Source organism: Podarcis erhardii, assembly GCF_964252035.2.
Source record: "Podarcis erhardii genome assembly, chromosome: 13".
Lineage (NCBI taxonomy): Eukaryota > Metazoa > Chordata > Lepidosauria > Squamata > Lacertidae > Podarcis > Podarcis erhardii.
Genome location: NC_138502.1, coordinates 14,600,946 through 14,619,963, shown reverse-complemented (window position 1 = coordinate 14,619,963; position 19,018 = coordinate 14,600,946). Strand labels below are relative to the sequence as shown.

The 19,018-nt window shown below is 45.3% G+C and overlaps 3 protein-coding genes across 8 annotated transcripts in view; 1 reads left to right on the top strand and 2 right to left on the bottom strand.

Annotated features, from left to right (window-relative positions):
• The window catches only part of LOC309326894 (uncharacterized protein), a 34,331-nt gene extending 15,614 nt beyond the window's left edge, over positions 1-18,717 (bottom strand). The window contains exons 1-7 of the mRNA XM_081835925.1: positions 16,411-18,717; positions 15,794-15,910; positions 15,417-15,539; positions 14,441-14,572; positions 12,186-12,308; positions 11,789-11,887; positions 9,420-10,435 (exon numbers count right to left, since the gene is read on the bottom strand). Coding sequence (XP_081692051.1) covers positions 9,420-10,435; positions 11,789-11,887; positions 12,186-12,308; positions 14,441-14,572; positions 15,417-15,539; positions 15,794-15,886 — 1,586 coding nt within the window. The 5' untranslated portion in view covers positions 15,887-15,910; positions 16,411-18,717. The remainder of the gene's footprint in view (positions 1-9,419; positions 10,436-11,788; positions 11,888-12,185; positions 12,309-14,440; positions 14,573-15,416; positions 15,540-15,793; positions 15,911-16,410) is intronic.
• Positions 1-19,018, top strand: part of PRR14 (proline rich 14) — a 46,011-nt gene that overhangs the window by 8,158 nt on the left and 18,835 nt on the right. The window contains exons 1-2 of one of the 2 annotated variants that reach the window (XM_081835233.1): positions 13,701-13,738; positions 15,458-15,545. The gene's annotated coding sequence lies outside the window, so the exon portion shown is untranslated. Of the gene's footprint in view, positions 1-8,725; positions 8,790-13,700; positions 13,739-15,457; positions 15,546-19,018 lie in introns of those variants that run through there. The other variant, XM_081835235.1, reaches the window with a different exon arrangement.
• On the bottom strand, positions 296-8,604 carry LOC309326469 (uncharacterized protein). Of its 5 annotated transcripts, none has more exons than XM_081835250.1 (4): positions 5,517-8,604; positions 4,868-4,977; positions 4,244-4,450; positions 296-2,597 (listed from the first exon to the last, which is right to left on the bottom strand). In XM_081835250.1, the coding sequence occupies exon 4, from the start codon at positions 2,584-2,586 to the stop codon at positions 940-942; it is 1,647 nt and encodes a 548-aa protein (XP_081691376.1). In that variant the 5' UTR covers positions 2,587-2,597; positions 4,244-4,450; positions 4,868-4,977; positions 5,517-8,604; the 3' UTR covers positions 296-939. The 5 variants fall into 5 exon arrangements, with proteins under 5 accessions (XP_081691376.1, XP_081691378.1, XP_081691377.1 ...); XM_081835252.1 differs by having other exon boundaries at positions 4,256-4,450; XM_081835251.1 differs by having other exon boundaries at positions 4,260-4,450.

The following is a 19,018-nucleotide window of genomic DNA, read 5'->3' as shown; positions in this document are numbered from 1 at the left end:
ACAATGTGAACACTGTCCAAGCCATTTCCAAGGTGACATGGCACTATTCCTCTATGAACTAGCACAATGCATGGATGGGGTGTTCATAACCTGGCCCAATGGTAGGGATAGAGAACCTGTGACCTTCCAAATGTTGTTGGATCAACTCTCATCAGCCCCAGGCAGCACAGCCAATGATCTGGGAGAGTAGTCCAACAACATTAGAGACACAGCAGGTTCCTAATCCTGCCCTAGGGCAAAGATTGAGGCATAGTGTATTAACATTGCTACTGGAAAATATTGACTGCAGCACCACTGTTGTCATCATGCCTTTAATACATTGTGAATGCAGAGAGACATTTTAGCATAATCACCTCCTGGGAATACTCATTCCCCTCCATGCCATCTACCCCTCATATTAATTGGTTACATGGCCACTACAAGTGCTGCCTGCAATTCTAGTTTTATACCTTCCAAATTGCATGTGCAACTTTGGAGCACCCAAACACTTTTTTCCTTTTTAAAGTGGGTTTTCAAGACCACAAACTCCCCAAGCTGACCCACAGAATATGATCAGCCAATAATTTCTTTGAGTCAAGGCTCTGCTCTGGAACCTCTTCTGAATCTGCTCCCTGCCAAGCGGACACTGCATGAACCCAGGTAATGAAGAATGCTGTTCAGGATATACTCAATTCATTTTCCTCACCACTGAGTATTCATAACCAAGCTATACAATTCTGGTATTAGACTGCAGGATTTGAGGATTGATAAACATGGTTCAAGGCAGGTTTCAGTTCCAATAGCACTCTTTTCAGAGGTCTATCCTTACAGTGCTCCAAGTTTAGATTTATCTTTCTCCCTCCAAGACAGAACCCCTTGTCACATGTGGGAGTTTCTGGGACAGCCCTGGCACATTTGTTTGAAAAAACCACAAAGCCTGACATCGTGCCCACAATTCTTTCAGTCATCTGGTTCCTCTTTGATATGCAGAGAAACTGTTGATAGTTCTCTCCTTTCTACCTGGGCCTCATCTGACTCTTCCTTTTTCACCCATGAGAGTGACCCCGTTTCTGCAAATGGTATGTCATTCTCCCACTGAAGCTCTGACTCTTCTTTTACCTCAGCATCCCATGTCCCTGGAGGGAGCACCACTACCTCATCAGCTTCTTCCTCCATGTCATTCTCTGTATTGTTCTCCTCTTCTTGGGGTTGGACAAAAGGCTCTTTGTAAACCCTGATGTCCATTGACTCACTGCATGTGCCAGAAAGCAAGGCTTCCTTGGTGTGAGTCCTCAGGTGCTTGGCAAGAGCAGCCCGTTGGCTGTAGTTTTTGTTGCACTGGAGACAGGCATAAGGCTTCTCGTGAGTGTGAATCCTCTGGTGCTGGACCAGCGTGGAGCTCTGCTTGAACCCTTTGCCACATTCATCGCAGCGAAAGGGGCGTTCCCCTGTATGGGTGAGGTGGTGTCGCTTGAGAGCTGACATACCACTAAAACTTTTCCCACACTCTTGGCAGCTGTACGGGGACTCACCAGTATGAGTCCGGAGATGCTGAGTCAGCGCTGAACTCTGACTAAAGCCTTTCCCACATTCCTGGCATTTGTATGGCCTCTCGCCTGTGTGAAGTCTCCGATGAGTTGTGAGCACCGATTTCTGGCTAAAACTGCGCCCACAATCTGGACATGGGTAGGGTGTCTCTCCAGTGTGTATCCGCCGGTGCTGTGTCAAGGCAGAGCTGGCAATGAAGCTTTTTGGACAATCGGGGCACTGGTAGGGCTTTTCTCCTGTGTGTGACCTCTGATGCTGGAGAAGGGAATAGCGCTTGGTGAAAGATTTACCACAGGCTACACACAGGTTGGGTGGGCCCTCTTCAGAGTGAGTGCGGACATGTTCGTTGTAGAGAGCCCGTCGCATGAACCGCTCGCCACACTCCTCACAGGCAAAAGGACGCTCACCAGTGTGAATGCGACGGTGTTCAGCTAACGTGGTGCTCCGGCAGAAGTTCTTGCCGCAATCGTCGCAGCGGTGAAGGTTCCCACTACCTAAACGTCCTGCAGAGGCAGTTCCATTTTTTCCACCACTACCATCAACCTGGTGTGAAAGAAGATGCTCTACAAGCAAGGAGATCTCTCCAAAACGCTTCCAGCACTCAGTACATTTGTATGGCTTCTCACCCGTATGGGTGTTCAGGTGCCAGACCAGGTGAGCTTTGGTGCTGTAGGTGGTCCCGCAGTATTCACATCGGAATGGTCTTATGCCATCATGAACTCGTTGGTGGCGGGTCAAGTTGCTCTTCAGCCGGAAGTTCTTGCCACACTCCTGACATCTGTAAGGCTTCTCTCCTGTGTGGATACTCTGGTGACTGGCCAATGCGGACTGGACAGAGAAGCAACGGCCACAATCTGAGCACTCGTATGGCTTCTCCCCTGTGTGGGTCCGCTGGTGGGCAAACAGTTCACAGGTCTTGACAAAGCTCTTTCCACAAACATCGCAGATTACCCTGCCTACTCGCCGATGCTTTGCTACTGGGGTTGCTAAACTTCTCTGAGATTTTATTCCTGATACTACATCTTCCCTTTTGCTTGCAGGTTTTTCAGCTGTATCCATCTTTCTGTTTCCTAGTAGAAAGAAGAAATTCACATTGATTCATCTACCATCAATCCCCAACGACCATCAATCCTCACATTCTGCTTCCACAAGTCTTTTAACCACCATAGTTCCATCTATTCTGCATCATTTGCTGCCAGTTAGTCTTTAGATATATTTTTTACCAAGTCCTCAACTTCTTCCCTCCTCTCTGTTCTTTCTGCATTGGCCTTGGGTCCTGAATGTGGGCACTACTGCATCTTAGGCCAGTGCATATGTAAAGAGCCTTTCTCAACCACAGTGAATTTATTTTCTCACCTCATTGTGGTTTCCAACCTAGAAAGTGTATGATGAGCTAGATAAGCCTCTCCATGACAGCTATTATGAAAGTTGCTGCAGGCCAGTAAGACAAGACTCCTGAACTGGCCCACTTCTGAATAAATATGGCCCTTCCACAGGGTCTCATTCTCAGCACAATATGCTTGAGTTGTATTTATGGACTAACTCAGCCACAGGCAAACTCCGGCCCTCCAGATGTTTGGGACTATAATTCCCATCATCCCTAGCTAACAGGACCAGTGGTCAGGGATGACGGGAACTGTAGTCCCAAACATCTGGAGGGCCAGAGTTTGCCTATGCCTGGACTAACTCATCATTCCCACGTCTTTTTATCCTGCTACCACCTCTTGCCCATATTATTCCATCTTCCTGGCCACTCATCCTTGATACTCCTTCACTGCTGGCAGCTGTGCTTAGGATGTGGTTTGGGAGATAAAAGTACAGAAGACCCTCAAGAGTGCTGGAAGCAGCACAGGTTTCTAGTTTCCTGTTCCTGACTCTAGTGTTAAAACTAGCATCTTGAACTTGGGGGTGCTCCTTTTAATAATAGTTACTGTGCAGTGTCTTAACTGTTGAGATGGTGATTATTAATAATAATTAATACAGTGCTTCTTTAACTTTTTCTCAGGGCCACACTTTTAAAACAAAAATTTGCTCATGCCAAATTTTTTTTATTGCTTAGAAATACATTGGAAAACAAAAGGAAACAACTCCTGTCAGTGCTTGATTTATAGCATAGAACACAAGGACTTTATAATATGTTCATGGGGCACCCAAAACGTTTTTTAAAATGCAGCTACATAAGAACATGAATCATTCTCAAAATACAATTATAAATGAGCCTCTTACTTACATATGTACCTTAAATTTGTATACAAACTCAGTGAGAAGCGTGAGCTCACTTTTGCCAGGTAATTTCATTTCTCTTAGGTCTAGTCTGAGATAAATGAACTCTCATCTCATCAACACAAAGAAGCCTTTCCCTTTTCTGCACTTTCATATTTGCCAGAGTTGAAAATCCCTGTTGTATGCCATGGAGAAGTTCAGAAGAATAGCCATGCTCTTGAAGAGAGGCATGGATAATGTTTCTGGTTGTACATCCCCCTCAAAATATTTTGATACTTATACTATACTATACTATACTATACTATACTATACTATACTAAACTGAAATGTTTAAATATTTCTTTGATTGTCCTTGAATCTTCTTGCCACACTTCCATCCTCTCCTACCACACCAGTGTGGAGTGCTACATCCTCTGAGAACAACAAATTAATAATATATTTTTTAAAGGGAGACAGTCAAGACCTGAGCCTACTGTATTGACAGTGATCTTACCATATCAGTTACCTGCTTCTGATGTTTTAATCACTGTGTGCTACCCCTCCCACCAGACCTCACTTTCTCCATTTTACCAAGTGATCTTGGAGCTGTTCTGTAGTTCCTTGAAGCTAGAAGGCTATTCCTTGCCTCAGAGCCTGTTTTGTTATGTTCCTTCCCTCAATCCATCTCAGGAGTTACAAGAGGTTTGCAGATAGAAATGCCCTGTTCAAAGGAAAGAAAAATTAAGAGTAAGAGTTTATTGGGACTCAAGATGACTTATTCTTAACAACTATTTCCTCATGGATAAACTAAAAGCAGTTCTCAGGGTATTTTTAGGTTCCACGTCATTAGCTCGTAATTACTGTAACATTTTCAAGCTTGCTTCCAGAATTGTGAAAGCTAGAAATTACTTTATCCTCCTTCGTTTGCAAAAAAAATTAATAAATGAAGACCAGCTGAAAACATCATCTTCCCAACAAAACCCTGCAAAAGCGTTATGTTGGCTACTATTCCCCCCCCACCCCGCGCCTCAATTACTATAGCCCATACCGCCCAATCAGAAGGCAGTCCTACTTAGGCTAAATAATACAGGCATCAGATACCTGGAGGATGTACTTAACAGAAGAAAAGAACCCTTACCTGGAGAAAAGGAGTCTATTAATTCTCTTCTCGGTGTCTCTGTAACTACATTCCTAAACTGTAACATGGTGTGCTTTTCGTTGGCTGAAAGGGACAGGTCCTAGCAGACTCTAAAACAACAGATAAAGATCTTGTAGCTGGGAGACATGTCTAACGTGAAAGATTCTCATGACCCTCCCCGGTCTTCTGCCACAACACGAGAAAACAACTCTACTACTAGTCCAGTATTTCCCATTTAGCTCATGCTACTAGCCTACAGCCTCAGAAAGGGCTTTCATCCTTTTTCATATCCTACACTTCCAGCAACTAAGATGGACAGCTTACCTGGGTCAGGCTATGGCAAAGGCAAGTTATACCAGCAGCCTTCTTCCTTCACTACATACAGCAAAGCAACATCCCTTTGTGAGGCCACATTTCTCCCAGGAGAAGCGGCAATCACCACCATCATCTAGGAAACTACCCAACCTGCAGTTATTCCAGCTTGCAAACTTCTAACTTTTTATTTCTAGCAGACAAAATCTCATATCCAATAATCCCAACCTCCCAATACCCCAGCTTTGCTGATGCCCCAAAACTCACAGACTTGAAAAGTAAAAATGTTACAAATAATAAATAGAATAACCCCAGCTCTGGACTTCCCATCACTCACCAGGCTATGCATGTTGACAGCTCTTGCACTTTGTGATCCCATAGCTAAGCTTTGTTGTCGGCTTGGGGCAAACAGGGAGGGGGGGATGCTGCACAGGAAGGTACACTTAGCACCACCTTCCCCCTTACTGCTACTTCCATGTCTCGTCTAGCATATAAAAATCTCGCTGGTATTAACCCCTAAGATTGCCCAAATTTCTATCTTTATAATGTATGTACAATACATTGATCAGCTAATAAAATATATTATACTAAATACATTATGTATTTTGTTTTTATGTGAGAATTCAGCGATTTTTCTTTCATATTTTTGATTTAAGCAATGAAATACCTAATCCTGATTCTGCTAAATTTGCTTCTAAATTTTCTGTATCTCACTCTCCATTCCAAGCGTAGGAAAATATACCAAAATGGGGAAGTTTCTCCTGGCATTTCTCTTTTTCAGCCTCCTTCTAAGGTGGTGGAAAAAAAATGTTGACTTCTTAAATTTGGTCCATCAGGCTGTTATTGAAGCCAAAGGATGAATGGTCAGTTTTTAAACATTAGTATCCTTAACATACAGTTTATAACCCTGCAATAATTATCAGTGCAATCCAATATTTGTGGACACAGAAATAAGCCTCTGATAATTGAATATGGGATTTTAGCCCCAAGCCTTTACATTTTAATTTTTTTATTTAGATTTTTATCCTTTCCTTCCTCTAAGCAGCTCTTTCCCTCCATTTAACACCACAAAAACCTTGTGAGGTAGGTTATGCCATGAGACAGTGACACACCAAAAATCACCCAGTGACCTTTTATGATCAATAACAATTTGAACTTGGTAGAGGTTGGACCCTGAACATAGATTCTGTGATGCTTTTGTGTTTTTGTTCAAACTAAACTGCAGTTTTGTGGTGGTGTTTCTAATTCATTGCACTGCATGCTTTAACACACAATGTTTCCCAGCAGCCACCGAAAGCAGAAAGGCCTCCTCCCAAGAATTGCCTAGATTTTCCATTCTAAAGGGTTAAATTCACAGAAATAGGCTGGGCACCTTTGCTGGCATTGTCGTAATAAAGCTAGAAGCGAGTAAAGGCACAATTAGGATGAGAGAGCTTATTTGTACGTGGCGTTGCACTTGAAGAGTTGGAAAAGGCTGTTCAAAACACAGTTGCCAGGGTACCCCTTGTGTTGCAGGGTTTATATTTAATTTGTGTTGAAAAAAATATCACTGATTCATGGTCTATTTCTTAGTCTAGTGAAAAGCATTGGTACTTACCTTTAAAGCCCTACATGGCTCAGTAGACAGATACCTGTTAGACTATCTTCACCTGGATCAGTCCACAAATAGACTGAGGCTGTCCTCTGAGCTTCTCTACTGGGTTTACCCCCTGTCCAACATAAAATATATCATGGCCGGGGAGAGTGCCTGTTTGGTGGTGGCACAGGCATTGAAACCCCTTCATCTGGAAAGCTCACCTAGCACCTATGTTGTTTCTCAGTTCAGCACCAGGCAAATAAATACCTTTTTCTTGTCCCAGGTTTATTTTTTTTTAAAAAAACCAAACAAACAACAATCCAAGTATTTTAAGCCATGGTGAAATTTCTTACCCATTCTTCCCCTCTTGATTATTTTTTATGTGTCATCAGTTACTGGTTTTTCAGATCTGGCTGAAATATTTTTTCCCAAGCCATCCCAAGAACATTATTTATTGAAGACTACAGGTTAGAAATGTAACCAACCCCCCCCCCCACAAATAAATAAATAAGTTGTGTTCCTAAGTCACTCTATCACAATGCCTTTGTCTGCCATGTGTGTCAGCAATAATCTTAGGGGGGAAATAAAAGAAATATGTTTTTCCACTCTTCATATTACAGAACTGAAAGACATTTCCTTTAAAGCATGAAAACCAATCCATTTCTAGCCCTCATGGCAGCAAAGAGAAATTTGGAAGACATGGGATCAGTGCCTGGTGGGATCAGAAACTAGATTTGGGCTTGATCAGAACTTTCACTGGTCATAGGCTAGCACTTCAGTACTAATAGATGCTTACATGTAGCTTGTGGGTTTGGGGGAAGCAGAATAAATAATTTTACAAAGCTCTATGCGATTTGGAAAAGGCTATAGTTCAGTGGTTGAGCACATGCTTGGCATGCAGAAGATCCCAGATTCAATCCAACATCTTCAGGTAGGGCTGGCAGACCTCAATCTGAAACTGTGGAAAACCGCTACCAATATCATCAATACTGAGCAAGCTATGAGACAATTTCCTACGTTGCTTAGGCTCTAGCCCTACACTCACTTGGGAGAAAACACCATTGAACTGAATGGGGCTTGCTTCTAAGATTGATAAAAGATTACACTTCCATTTAACATGATTTATTTCAGGTTAGTGTGTGTTTTTTTGGGTGAAAAGTTTTTCTTTTAGCACAGAACATATACAGCCCAGACCCTAAGTCCCTAGACCATGGAAGATGGTAATATATTTCTCACTGTTAAGAGATTGATTAAGGTAGTAGTGTGTGTGTTTTCCTGGGATACTGCTCTCTCCTACAAAGCTGAATATTAGCCTGAAGATTGTCCATGCACTATTAATGGCCAAGCAGAAATTTCATATGCACAAATGAAGTTCACTGTGAACACTTGCTTTGTCAGTCTGAGGCTGCTTGAAGTATGTGGCTTGCCTTGCTCTGTAGGCTTCTATGTTTCAAGACATAGGTGTGTAAAAAGTGTCCTCATAACCTTTCCTAGTAATCAGGAGTGACCAGGTCTATTCAGGGACCAAATTTTGGTTTAGATGTTCTACAAATACTAGTAAGAGTCTATGAAGTCTAATGATCTTAAACATATATATATGACATATATGTTTTTCCACATACATACCCTCTGCCTTAGGAAAACAAAAAACAGAAGACCATCTTCTATGCATCCATTCCCACAATGGATACATCCTCATTCCTTCAAGTGTCTCTTTTCCTGCCAGAAGGGGGAGCTAGTGACACAAATCCAAAGCTTTTGTGTCTACTGTACTGCTACTTGTACCAGTGTTAATGATTTCCTTTCTTCAATCAGAGCCTTGACTGTTGACCTGATATTATTTTCCTTAACTTTATTACATAGGGATAAGAAAATCTATTCAAGCTCTTGGTGCATCCTGGAATTGATTCTTTTGAATAGTAGCATTTTAAAAGAGAAGACAAGTGATTTTCTATTTTCTTTTTTCCAAGGCAGAGGCAAGGAGAGAACAAAAGTACTGGGTGAGAAAGCTAGAGGGAATACAGAATATGGAGGGTAAGTCTAATGAGCTCACATCCTGCTTGTGGGCTTCCCATAGGCAAGTGCGAACAGGATGCTGGACTTGATAAGTCACAGGGCTGTTCCAGCAAGCCTTGTATGTTCTTAGTATCTTCCTAATGCCATCCTGTGGCACTATAGCAGGAATGGGTAACTTTTGACCCTCCAGTTGTTAAGACTCCAGTTCCCACCAGCTCCAATCAACACAGCCGGTGGTCAGGGATGATGGGAGCTGTTGTCCAGTGACATCTGGAGGGCCAAAGGTTACCCATCCCTGCACTAGAAACCCATTCTGTCCTAGAAATCAAGATTGCCACCACAAACAAACACGCGTGCACATGCACATACTCTGCAATATTATTTACTCCTTCACAGCAAGAGCAGGAACAGATCTTTGGAGGTGAACATAGTATTCTATGGAAGCAGATCCAATCTTAGTTCAATACAAGCATTTCCCCAAACCCATTAAAAAAATGGAGATCAAAATACACCTCTCCATTCTGGTCCATTATTGATTAAGTCACAGATAAATCTCTCTCCTGTACTCAGGCTTTGCTTTCTGATCCAGCCAGAGATCCTGGAGGGCTATGGAAGATTTGCTGTTCAGCTACACCACTGTCTGGCTACGTCCAACAGCTGGTGCCACACTCAGTACAAGTATAGGGTCCCTCACCCAGCACGGAGTCTTCTTGAAGGCCGGACTCCAGGCGGAAACCTTTACCACACTGGCTGCAGATGAGAAGCCGGCTGCCCTCTTCCCCATCGGTATCATTGTTGCCATTGGAGATGCTGCTATTGGCACACAGGGCATTGTGACCGGACCTATGAGGGCTGCCACCGTCAGTGCTGCTGGCGTTTTCATAGAGGAGGCTGACGTGATGGGCACTAATGCTGGCGTCATTGCCAGCTGTATCGACGCTGCCAAGGATGTCATATGCCAGGCTAGCACCACGGGCATTGGCATGAGTGCGGCGGTGGCGAATGATGTGGGAGCTAAGCCGAAAGCTCTTCCCGCACTCGGTGCAAACATATGGTTTCTCTCCTGTGTGCACCCGCCAGTGGTCCACTAGGTTGGAGTGGTGGGTGAACCTCTTGCCACACTCAGCACAGCCGTAAGGCTTCTCACCTGTGTGGGTGCGCCGGTGGTTGGCCAGAGTGGAGCTCCCAGAAAAGCGTTTGCCACATTCCTGGCACTGGTATGGCTTCTCCCCTGTGTGGGTCCTCTGGTGGCGAGTAAGGCAGGAACTCCCGGTAAAGCGTTTGCCACACACATTGCACTGATAAGGCGTGACTCCTGTGTGGCTGCGGCGGTGCAGGTTGTAGTTGGAGCTCTGGGAGAAGGCCTTGCCACACAGCTCACACCGATAGGGCCGCTCTCCTGTGTGAAAACGGCGGTGTTGGAGGAGGTTTGAGCTGGCCGTGAAGGCCTTGCCACAGTCTCCGCAGACGTAAGGGCGCTCCCCAGTGTGTGTCCGCTGGTGCTTGGTGAGGGCTGAGCTCTGGTTGAAGCTGCGGCCACAGTCATTGCAGCGGTAAGGCTTCTCACCCGTGTGGATGATCTGATGCTTGGCCAAGTTTGAGCGACGGCTAAAACTCTTGCCACAAACGCTACAGGTATTGGGGTGTGAGGAGGAGGAGGGCACCTACAGGAATGGAGGAAATGATTAGGACAGCTTAGCCTGCTGTAAAAAAAGGCACTCTGGGAACAGATATGAGGCGTGCTAGCCTGGAAACTGCCACATAAACAAGTCATTCTTTTTTTAAAGAAGGAGTCCATCTTTGTACTGTATCATAGTTTTAGAAATCATCTTTTGATAAGAGCAGGAACTAAAGTGTATTAAGAGTTGGTCAAAACCAGAGATCAAAGTTAATATATGCTTGGCAAGCCTCTCTTTTGGCTTAACAGGCTGCCGATGATATAACCTGACCTACTTGTAAAGGGAGTGTATATTGTGTGCAAGTGAAGTGGGGATGGCAGGAGATTAGACAAGGCTAAAGAGGCTCCCTTGGGAAAGATGGAGGGCACAGGGAGAAGGGGACGACAGAGGATGAGATGGTTGGACAGTGTTCTCGAAGCTACCAGCATGAGTGTGACCAAACTGCGGGAGGCAGTGGAAGACAGGAGTGCCTGGCATGTTCTGGTCCATGGGGTCATGAAGAGTCGGACATGACTAAACAACAACAACAAAGAGGGTCCCTACTAGTGGTGGCCCCAGTGCTACAGCAGCGTGATAAGAAAAGAGGCGTGTGGCCAAATTTTCCCTTGCTGGTTCTCTGGCCATATTGTTAAGGCTTCATCTTGACGCCAAGCCTTTTTTGTGAATCTTGGATTCAGCATGTAGGCATTTTTTTTCTTTACTATTCCTTCATTGCACTCTTGAGTTTCAGTGACTTACAAGGTCCTAACATTAGTAAGATGTTGTCCTGTACAATGCCAGAAGAATTGCCAAATACCACTTCTTTCATCATCGTTCCCCCTGCCATACAGCTGCCAAGACTCACCAAAAAAATGCTAACATCAGGATGCAGCCTTGGCAGTCTGGCCCCATCAGTGCCAAATATTTAAAGCAGTATCGTACCACTTTAAACAGGCATGGCTTCTGCCAAAGAATCCCAAAAATTGTTAAGGGTGTCCAGAGTTGTTAGGAGACCCATATTCCCATCATATAGCTACAATTCCTATATTTCCTTGGGAAGAGGGAATGGCTCTGAGATTTATAGCTTTGTGAGGGAACAGGGGTCTCCTAGGAACTCTCAGCACTCATAGCAAATTCCAGTTCCCAGGATTCTTTGAGGGAAACCATGACTGTTTAAAGTGGCACAATACTGCTTTAAATGTATAGTGCAGATCAGGCCTCTGGCAGGAGAAACCCAACATTCCCAAAGATCATGGAAACAGTACAATAGAACCACCTCACCCCCCACCTCCATCTACCACAAGTCTCTCCTCCAAGCTCTCCTGACATTCCCTCGGCTATGCTACCCCCAGTACTCACCAAAATCCCATCTATCGGGATGGTGACTTTTTGCATCTCAAATTCTTGAGCCTTCTGCTCCTCCACCTCAGCCTTCATCTCTTCCTTAGATGGCAAGTCCTGCAAGGCAGTAGAACCAAGATGGAGCAAGTTTGGCCAAGACAATGATTTCACTAGCCGTTGCAAACATAGTGCCCTCCACATGTTTTTGACTACAATTCCAAACCAGCTGTGCTGGCTAGGGCTGATGGGAGCTGTAGTCTAAAACATTTGAGGGGCCAGTTTTTCAAAGGCTGAGTTAAGCAATCCTTTCCCCCCCTGAAAGTTGGTCCTTCTTTCCCCTCACCCAAATAAAACATCTCACCTTCCCATCTTCATCTCCACTCACTGGTTTCCCACCTGCGGAAACCCTCCTCACCTCCACTTCAAATTCCAGATTCTCTTCCTCATCTTTTTCCTTCTTCACTCTTCTTCTAATTATCAGTTCTTTCTCACTGCCATCTTCCATTATTAACCTATTCTGGGAGAATGAACACTCTGGCTAGAAAAGGCAAAAACAGCAAAAAGTGAGCATTTTTACACGTATCTTATCCCTCTAGAGTCAAATAGTTCTCAAATGCTGAGACAGGCCTAGATGGCCTTAAGCCCACGTGAACCAGAGGTTACCAGCCTTTTGGAGGCAGTGAGCACATTTGGAATCCTGCAGAAGTACCATTGGTGCCCATCACAAAATGGCTGTTATGGGGTTGTGCAGAAGAGGATGAACAAATGCAAAGAGGTACTGAGCAGGAAGATCAGTCTCATACACTGTGGATTTTGAGGGGATATTTACTGAGACCTTTTGTGGGCACCATAGGAGGTACTGGGGGTACACTGGCAGCTGCTGCACTGGTGACCCCTGCACTAAACCAAGTACATCTCATCAACAGTATAGTGTGACCTATATGATCCTGGACAGCCCTACTGTGTTTTACTGTCCCAGGAGGTCACCAAGGGTCATCACAGACGGCTAACAAGTCAAATGTTGTGCATGCCTAAGGCTAAGGAGGTAAGAAATGGTTGCCAGGGGAGACACCACTTTGTCAATTTCTCCTCACAGGATGGGTTCTCTGCAGCCAACTCAAACAGCCATTTTTAAAGTATCGAAATCACCACCGGTGCTGACTTTTGCCAAAGGAAAGCAACTTATAGAAGAATACTGAAAATGATAACCATGTATGTAGCACTCAGCATGCAGAATGTGTGGGTTTTTTTGCTTATAGGTAGGCCACTGAGCTTCCTGTGTGGCAGTTTTCTCACACTATCCACTGTACTAGCAAAAAGCAACAATGTGAGTACGTAGCCCATTCCATAGTGTGCCACAACTGCTCTTTGTTCCTTTCCAGCTCTCCAATTCTTAGTTTCTTAATAAGAGAAAAAAGCAAAATAATTCAGATTTTGCCTTTAAAAGTTGAAGAACAATACTCTTGCAGGCAAGATCTTGTTTTTATCTCTAATGGATTCTCTTATTCATTTAGCGGTGGCTCATTCTTCAGAAATTAGCAGACAACACTTTCCATGGGATATAGATATAGATATAAATCACTGTGATGAAAAGTTGGAGCAAAGAGTGCTTGTATCTGGCAAAACTGTTTAACATTGATTTCTGTCATGTTCCAAGTCTTGGATACCCAAATGGTTTCCACCTACCAGGAGTAGAGATGACTCACATTCACGCCTCTAAAATTCCCTTTTCCAAGTTGTGGACAAAATATAACCAGGCCAATCACTTCAGTGTACATGCTAGTGTGTTATGTTCCAGAGTACATAAGAAAATCTTATCCAGCGTGCTATGGCAACTCCTGATTGATGGATTCTCTTCTCTCTGCCAACCCCATTATCTTGTATAGTAGCAAAGATGGCGCTGAACTGAAATTTGTCACCTATCTGTCATGTTTATCATCCTCCTTGGGACAACTATGCAGCTTGTAAGTAAGTTATGCAACCTCCTTTTAAGACTGTTTTCTGCAAGTTATTTATGCCACATTCACACCATACATTTAAAGTGGTACCATGCCACTTTAAATAGCCATGCCTTCCCCCAAAGAATCCTGGGAGCTGTAGTTTGTTAATGGTGCTGACAGTTGTTAGAAAAACACTATTCCCTACAGACCTACAATGCCTGGAGTGCTTTATCAATCTGTAAATCTGTATTCAGTTCTAATATCAACTGAAGGACGGTGGCGGCAACCATCTTTAAGTAAGGAGATGAATGACATATTTTCTCCATAAAAATCCAAATCAAGCTGCTTTTTAAAAAGGCTGGTTGGAAGGCTGGCAATGCTAATGAAGAATATTATACGTTAGAAAGGGGTGCGGATGTAAACAGGAGCACTTTATACAGTGTATCCTTTTCTGCTATACAGTGGTACCTTGGGTTACAAACACCTCGAGTTACAAACACTTCGGGTTACAGACTCCGCTAACCTGGAAGTAGCACCTCGGGTTAAGAACTTTACCTCAGGATGAGAACAGAAATTGTGCGGTGGCGGTACACCGGCTGCAAGAGGCCCCATTAACTAAAGTGGTACCTCAGGTTAAGAACAGTTTCAGGTTAAGAACGGACCTCCGGAATGAATTAAGTTCATAACCAGAGCCCTGAGATCTAGTCATTGGTTTGCTTTCATTACTCACCATGTTGTCACCCACTGGGATCTCAAGCATCTTCACCACAATTGGAGGCTCTTCCTCCTTCTCTGTTGCCACCTTTTCTGTTTTGCATGAAGTGGCAAGCCGTGTCCATTTCCTTGGAGAAGGTGGCAGAGGCTGAAAGAAGAGGTAAAGTAGCTGGGAGCAGATTTTACGTTATTTTTATTCATTAGATTTCTATTCCATATTTTTTCCAAGGAACTCAAGGCAGTATAAGCTGCTCTAGCCCTCACCCACATTATCCTCACAATAACCCTGTGAGACAGGCTAGCTTGAGAGAGAATGTGTGTGAGAGAATGAAATATGACTGGTCCAAGGTCACGGATCAGCATCAAGCTTGAATATCTGATCCTGCTCTTCCCACCCCTTAATCCAGCACTATAACCCTACACTATATTGTTTTTCTATGAAGTCAGGCACAATAATACACCAACCAACCCTGTGTAATCTGGACAGGGCAGAACACAAGTAGCCAGCATAGCATAGCGGTCAGAATGCTACACTAGGATCAGGGAAGCCTGGGCTCCAATTCTCACATGGCCATGAAACTTGCTGGGTGCTCTTAGGCTGTCACTACCCCTTGGCCTAACAGACCTTACAAGGTTGTTGTGAGGATAAAATGGGGAGGGGGCAAAGGGAACATGTTCATCACCTTGAGCTCCTTGAAGAAGGATGGGATAGAAAGGCAATCAATAAACACTCCCTGCAAACCAAGAAGTCCTGGTCCATCCCATTGGATCTCAGAATCCTGGTTTTTCCAACCTATTCCCTCAAATCTGTGTGTGGCTCAGTCTTTTATGGGGCCTTTTCTGTCCCAGAATTATTTAGTAGGAAGCAAATTACACCCAGGCCAGACACACATACCTCTAGTCCTTAGTTTTCCTTTCTTCCACCTCACCACCCTCCTTCCGAACAAAACAAATATCATAGGTCTGTCCCTGGAGATCTTATATAGCCACACCTTACTCTCCTGTGCTCTTTCCCTTTCCTTCTTTACTCTAGTCAGCAGCCCTTTCCGCCGTATCTCTGAGGATCCCCGAGATGTTTCCGCATTCTTCATCAATGGCCTGTCTACATCCAATTTCTGAAGGTACAGAATGGGAAAACAAATACATACACAAACAAACAAATCCATTAGGTGATCAAATTAGGTCCTTACATATTTAAGGCACCAGATCTTCCCATAGTGCTGTTCACCCAGCATGAGATTGCTTTAGTCATATCAGTCTGAGCAGAAACGGACATGATGGTTTGGTCTGTTTTCCACAAAGGAGTCTTTCTTTTAAACCCAGAGGCATCTGGGGAAACATTCAGTGTCAAAGCGCCTCTGTTACTTACCACACCCCCATCTTTGACCTCGGTTGGTGTGCCAGATATAGGAATCCCCTCTGACTTCTCTTCTTTCATGTCCTCCTTGTCCTCATCCATCATTAATTTAAGTGCGGAAGTGAGTGGCTTTTGAGGGAGAAACAAAGGTAAGTGACCAAGGCTCTCCACCCTAAGCATAGTTATTAGAAAATAAAGTCCTCTTTAAACAACTCTTATTTGTAGACCATCAAACCCCCTACAAGTCAGTGCAGCTTTTTTGACTCACAACTATCCTGTGAGGCCAGCCACCTAGCTTAGATTCAGGAGATATTTAGATCTATTTACCTATTGCCCCCAGCCCCCAATGAACATGCATGAGTCCACTTGGTTTGAATATAGTATGGGAAGATGGATGAGGCCATGGTATGATTCAAGTCTGTCTGGAAATCCTGTTACTAATCCCTGATGCAAAGTGCTGTCTTCCTAGAGAACGACTGGCTTATTTATGCACCCTTCACAAGCTCAGAAGCACACAGCACTAATGTGTAGGTATCACAACTGCAGAGGGATCCCTGTGCAGGCCATGGCCTCAAATAAGACCCACCCTTCCCCGCAACCCCCAGGAGTCTCGAGCTCTTAAAACTTACCTCTTTTGTCTCTCAGTCTTGGCGTGTGTCTGCTCGCTAATATCACTAGCTCTGTAAGTTTAGCCTAATTACGTCTTAGAAATCCAAGGGGGGGGTTGTGTTGTGATGCACACCTCTCTCTATTCCAAGCAACAGCTGCTTCTGGCAACCCACGTGGTAGACACCCTTTTTTCTCCGCCACGACCCTATGGAGAGTTAGGGTAGCTGGCAGCAGGATAAGGGGCTGGGTAAGGAAGGGGAGACGGATTCCCCACCCGGGGCCAGTACCAAGTCCGGGAAGGAAGTTGAGCCAAGGAGTGACTGCTTCCTGCGACCCAGGCTGGCTCCCCTCCCCACTCACCCGGGCCTCTCTGGAGCAGGGGAGGAATGGTGGGGCTGCCGAGGGTGATGATGAAGATGATGATGATGATGCGGAGGAGGGCGCAGAGGTGGCTAGCAGAGCCGATCAACGGGATCCGGAGGCTCCTCGCCCTTTGGCAAGCGCCTCGAGATGGGCGGCGGAATCGGCTCCTGGCTGCGCTTTTGCGCCTCTTCCCTCCCCGAGAAGAGACCCTGCTGAGTGGGGAGGGGGAGCTCCGAGGGGCGGGGGGGGGAACGCGGAGAATGTTAGACGTCGAGAGGAGGGTGGCGGAGGGGCGGTGCGCCTCGCAGATTCGCCAACGTTGCCTTCCCTCGTTCTCGCTCATTGGTGGAGAGGTCTGCAAGACAGGGAGAGTGGCAACTGCAGCAGCGGCGCCTGTTCCTACCAGACGCGAGTAGGGGGTGGACCCAGGAGTCCTCCCTCCCTCCCTCCCTCCCTCCCTCCCACCCTTCTCCAGCCCCGCAAGCGACGAGTATTCGGGGTTTGAAATAGGGGCGGGGGCGAGGAGGAAGAGAGAGAAGCTCGGAGCCTCTGATCCGGAGCTTCTACTAGAGGCCACCCCGGAGGAACGTGTTTCCTCGTGGCAAGCGAGCTCTTGCAGAAACCGCGCCGTGGAATAGGGACGGGGGAGGCGGGGAGAAAGTGCTGCTCCCGAGAATGTGTAGAGTAACGATCGCCTCTCGTCCGTTCGAATCCGGAAGGTGCACCGTTAACACGGGAGTGGTGCATGGGAACATGCCTGGGAGCAAAGGTCGGCCCAAGACATTTCGCTGCCTGAGGGCAAGGACAGCGGGACACTCCACTGCCCGGAGGGAGATCAGCAGGGTAGTCACAAAGGGGCTTGGGGGGCAAGGTGTATGACACACAGCCCTCTTCAACAACAGAAATTGTGTGTATTCCCCCAAATAATAATAATAATAATAATAATAATAATAGGCTGAAGTAAGAGGTAAAATAGCATCTGCTGGATTTCTGCCTGTTGTGCTGCTGTTAAAATGGCACAAAAGCCTGTCGTCAGAAAAGGGGTTGGCGGCAACTACCGTGTGTGATAGAAGCTGGAACTCTTAGCAGGAGAGGATGCAGGAATGGCCGGACCCATAGAAGATTCTCCCCACCCCCCTGCCCATTTTATCCTTCACCAGCCCTATGAGTTGTTGGAATAGGCTGAGTGACTGACTCAGGGTAACCCAGTCAGCTTCATATGAGGGTGGGGATCTGAACCTATCCCCACCTAGACCAGGGTGGGGAACTTCCATGAATCTGAGGACTGATGGCATTACTTCATGGGCAACCTTGTAGGGGCGACATATCAATGATGGGCAGGGCCAGAGGCAAAAAGTAGGCACAGCAAGAGGTAAAAGTGGGGAGAGCAACAGATGTGACCCTCATATTTGTAGTGTTAGGAGTTTGGTAGGAGAGGGAGGGGGTGGTCTGAATGCTTGGACCTCCTCCTAATGCCTGGACCCAGCATGGAATAGCCAGGCCAGCCTGGTGATGGCCCGCTAAAAATTGTGGGCCTGCCTCCCTCAACTGTCTGTTCCTTAGAAATACAAAAGGCCAGAGTTGAGAGTTGAGGGATATGAGCTAGAAGCTGCAGGCAAAAACTACAGGCTGCAAGGGCAGAGAGAGCGAGAGCCAGGCCTGATTTATGCTGGAATCCAAGGCTGTGGGCTGTGGGAGAAGCAGGACCTCCTTGGGGCTTTACTGCTGTGCACCCCTCCATCATAGGCTCAGGTTGTATATATGTGTAAATAAACCATATGTCATAAAGACACCACAGTCCCCACTGTGCCTCATTCCCGAAGGAAACGCCTGGAACCCCTGTAATTTCACACTGCCCAGAGATTGGGGTGGCATGCACATCCTCAAAGGCACTTTTATTTTCAGGACCATGGGATAAGCAGATTTAGCTTTTGTTAAAAAGAAAAAAGAAAAAAAATAGCAAGACAAATAGAACAAATTCACTGATGGGAAAATAAAATAAAATGCTGCAGTGATTGTGTGTTTGGCCAGGAAATGGTATAAGGCAAGACAAGTTTTGTCCAAACTAATCAAGCAAATGTTTCTACTACTCTAATCTAAAAACAACCACCATGAAGTGATGAAACCCAAGCTACTTTCTTGCAGTTTTCTGTAGATTGTATGAAATATGATCAGGCTGTACACTCTCAGTATCTTTTAGAACAGAGTTAAGTACCAGCAGTCATTAGTAATGATCACTATATGGGAAAGAAAAAGATCACCTGC

Bases quoted from the DNA above. Each gene is read 5' to 3' on its own strand.
- LOC309326469 (XM_081835250.1), bottom strand. From the start codon at position 2,586: ATGGATACAGCTGAAAAACCTGCAAGCAAAAGGGAAGATGTAGTATCA.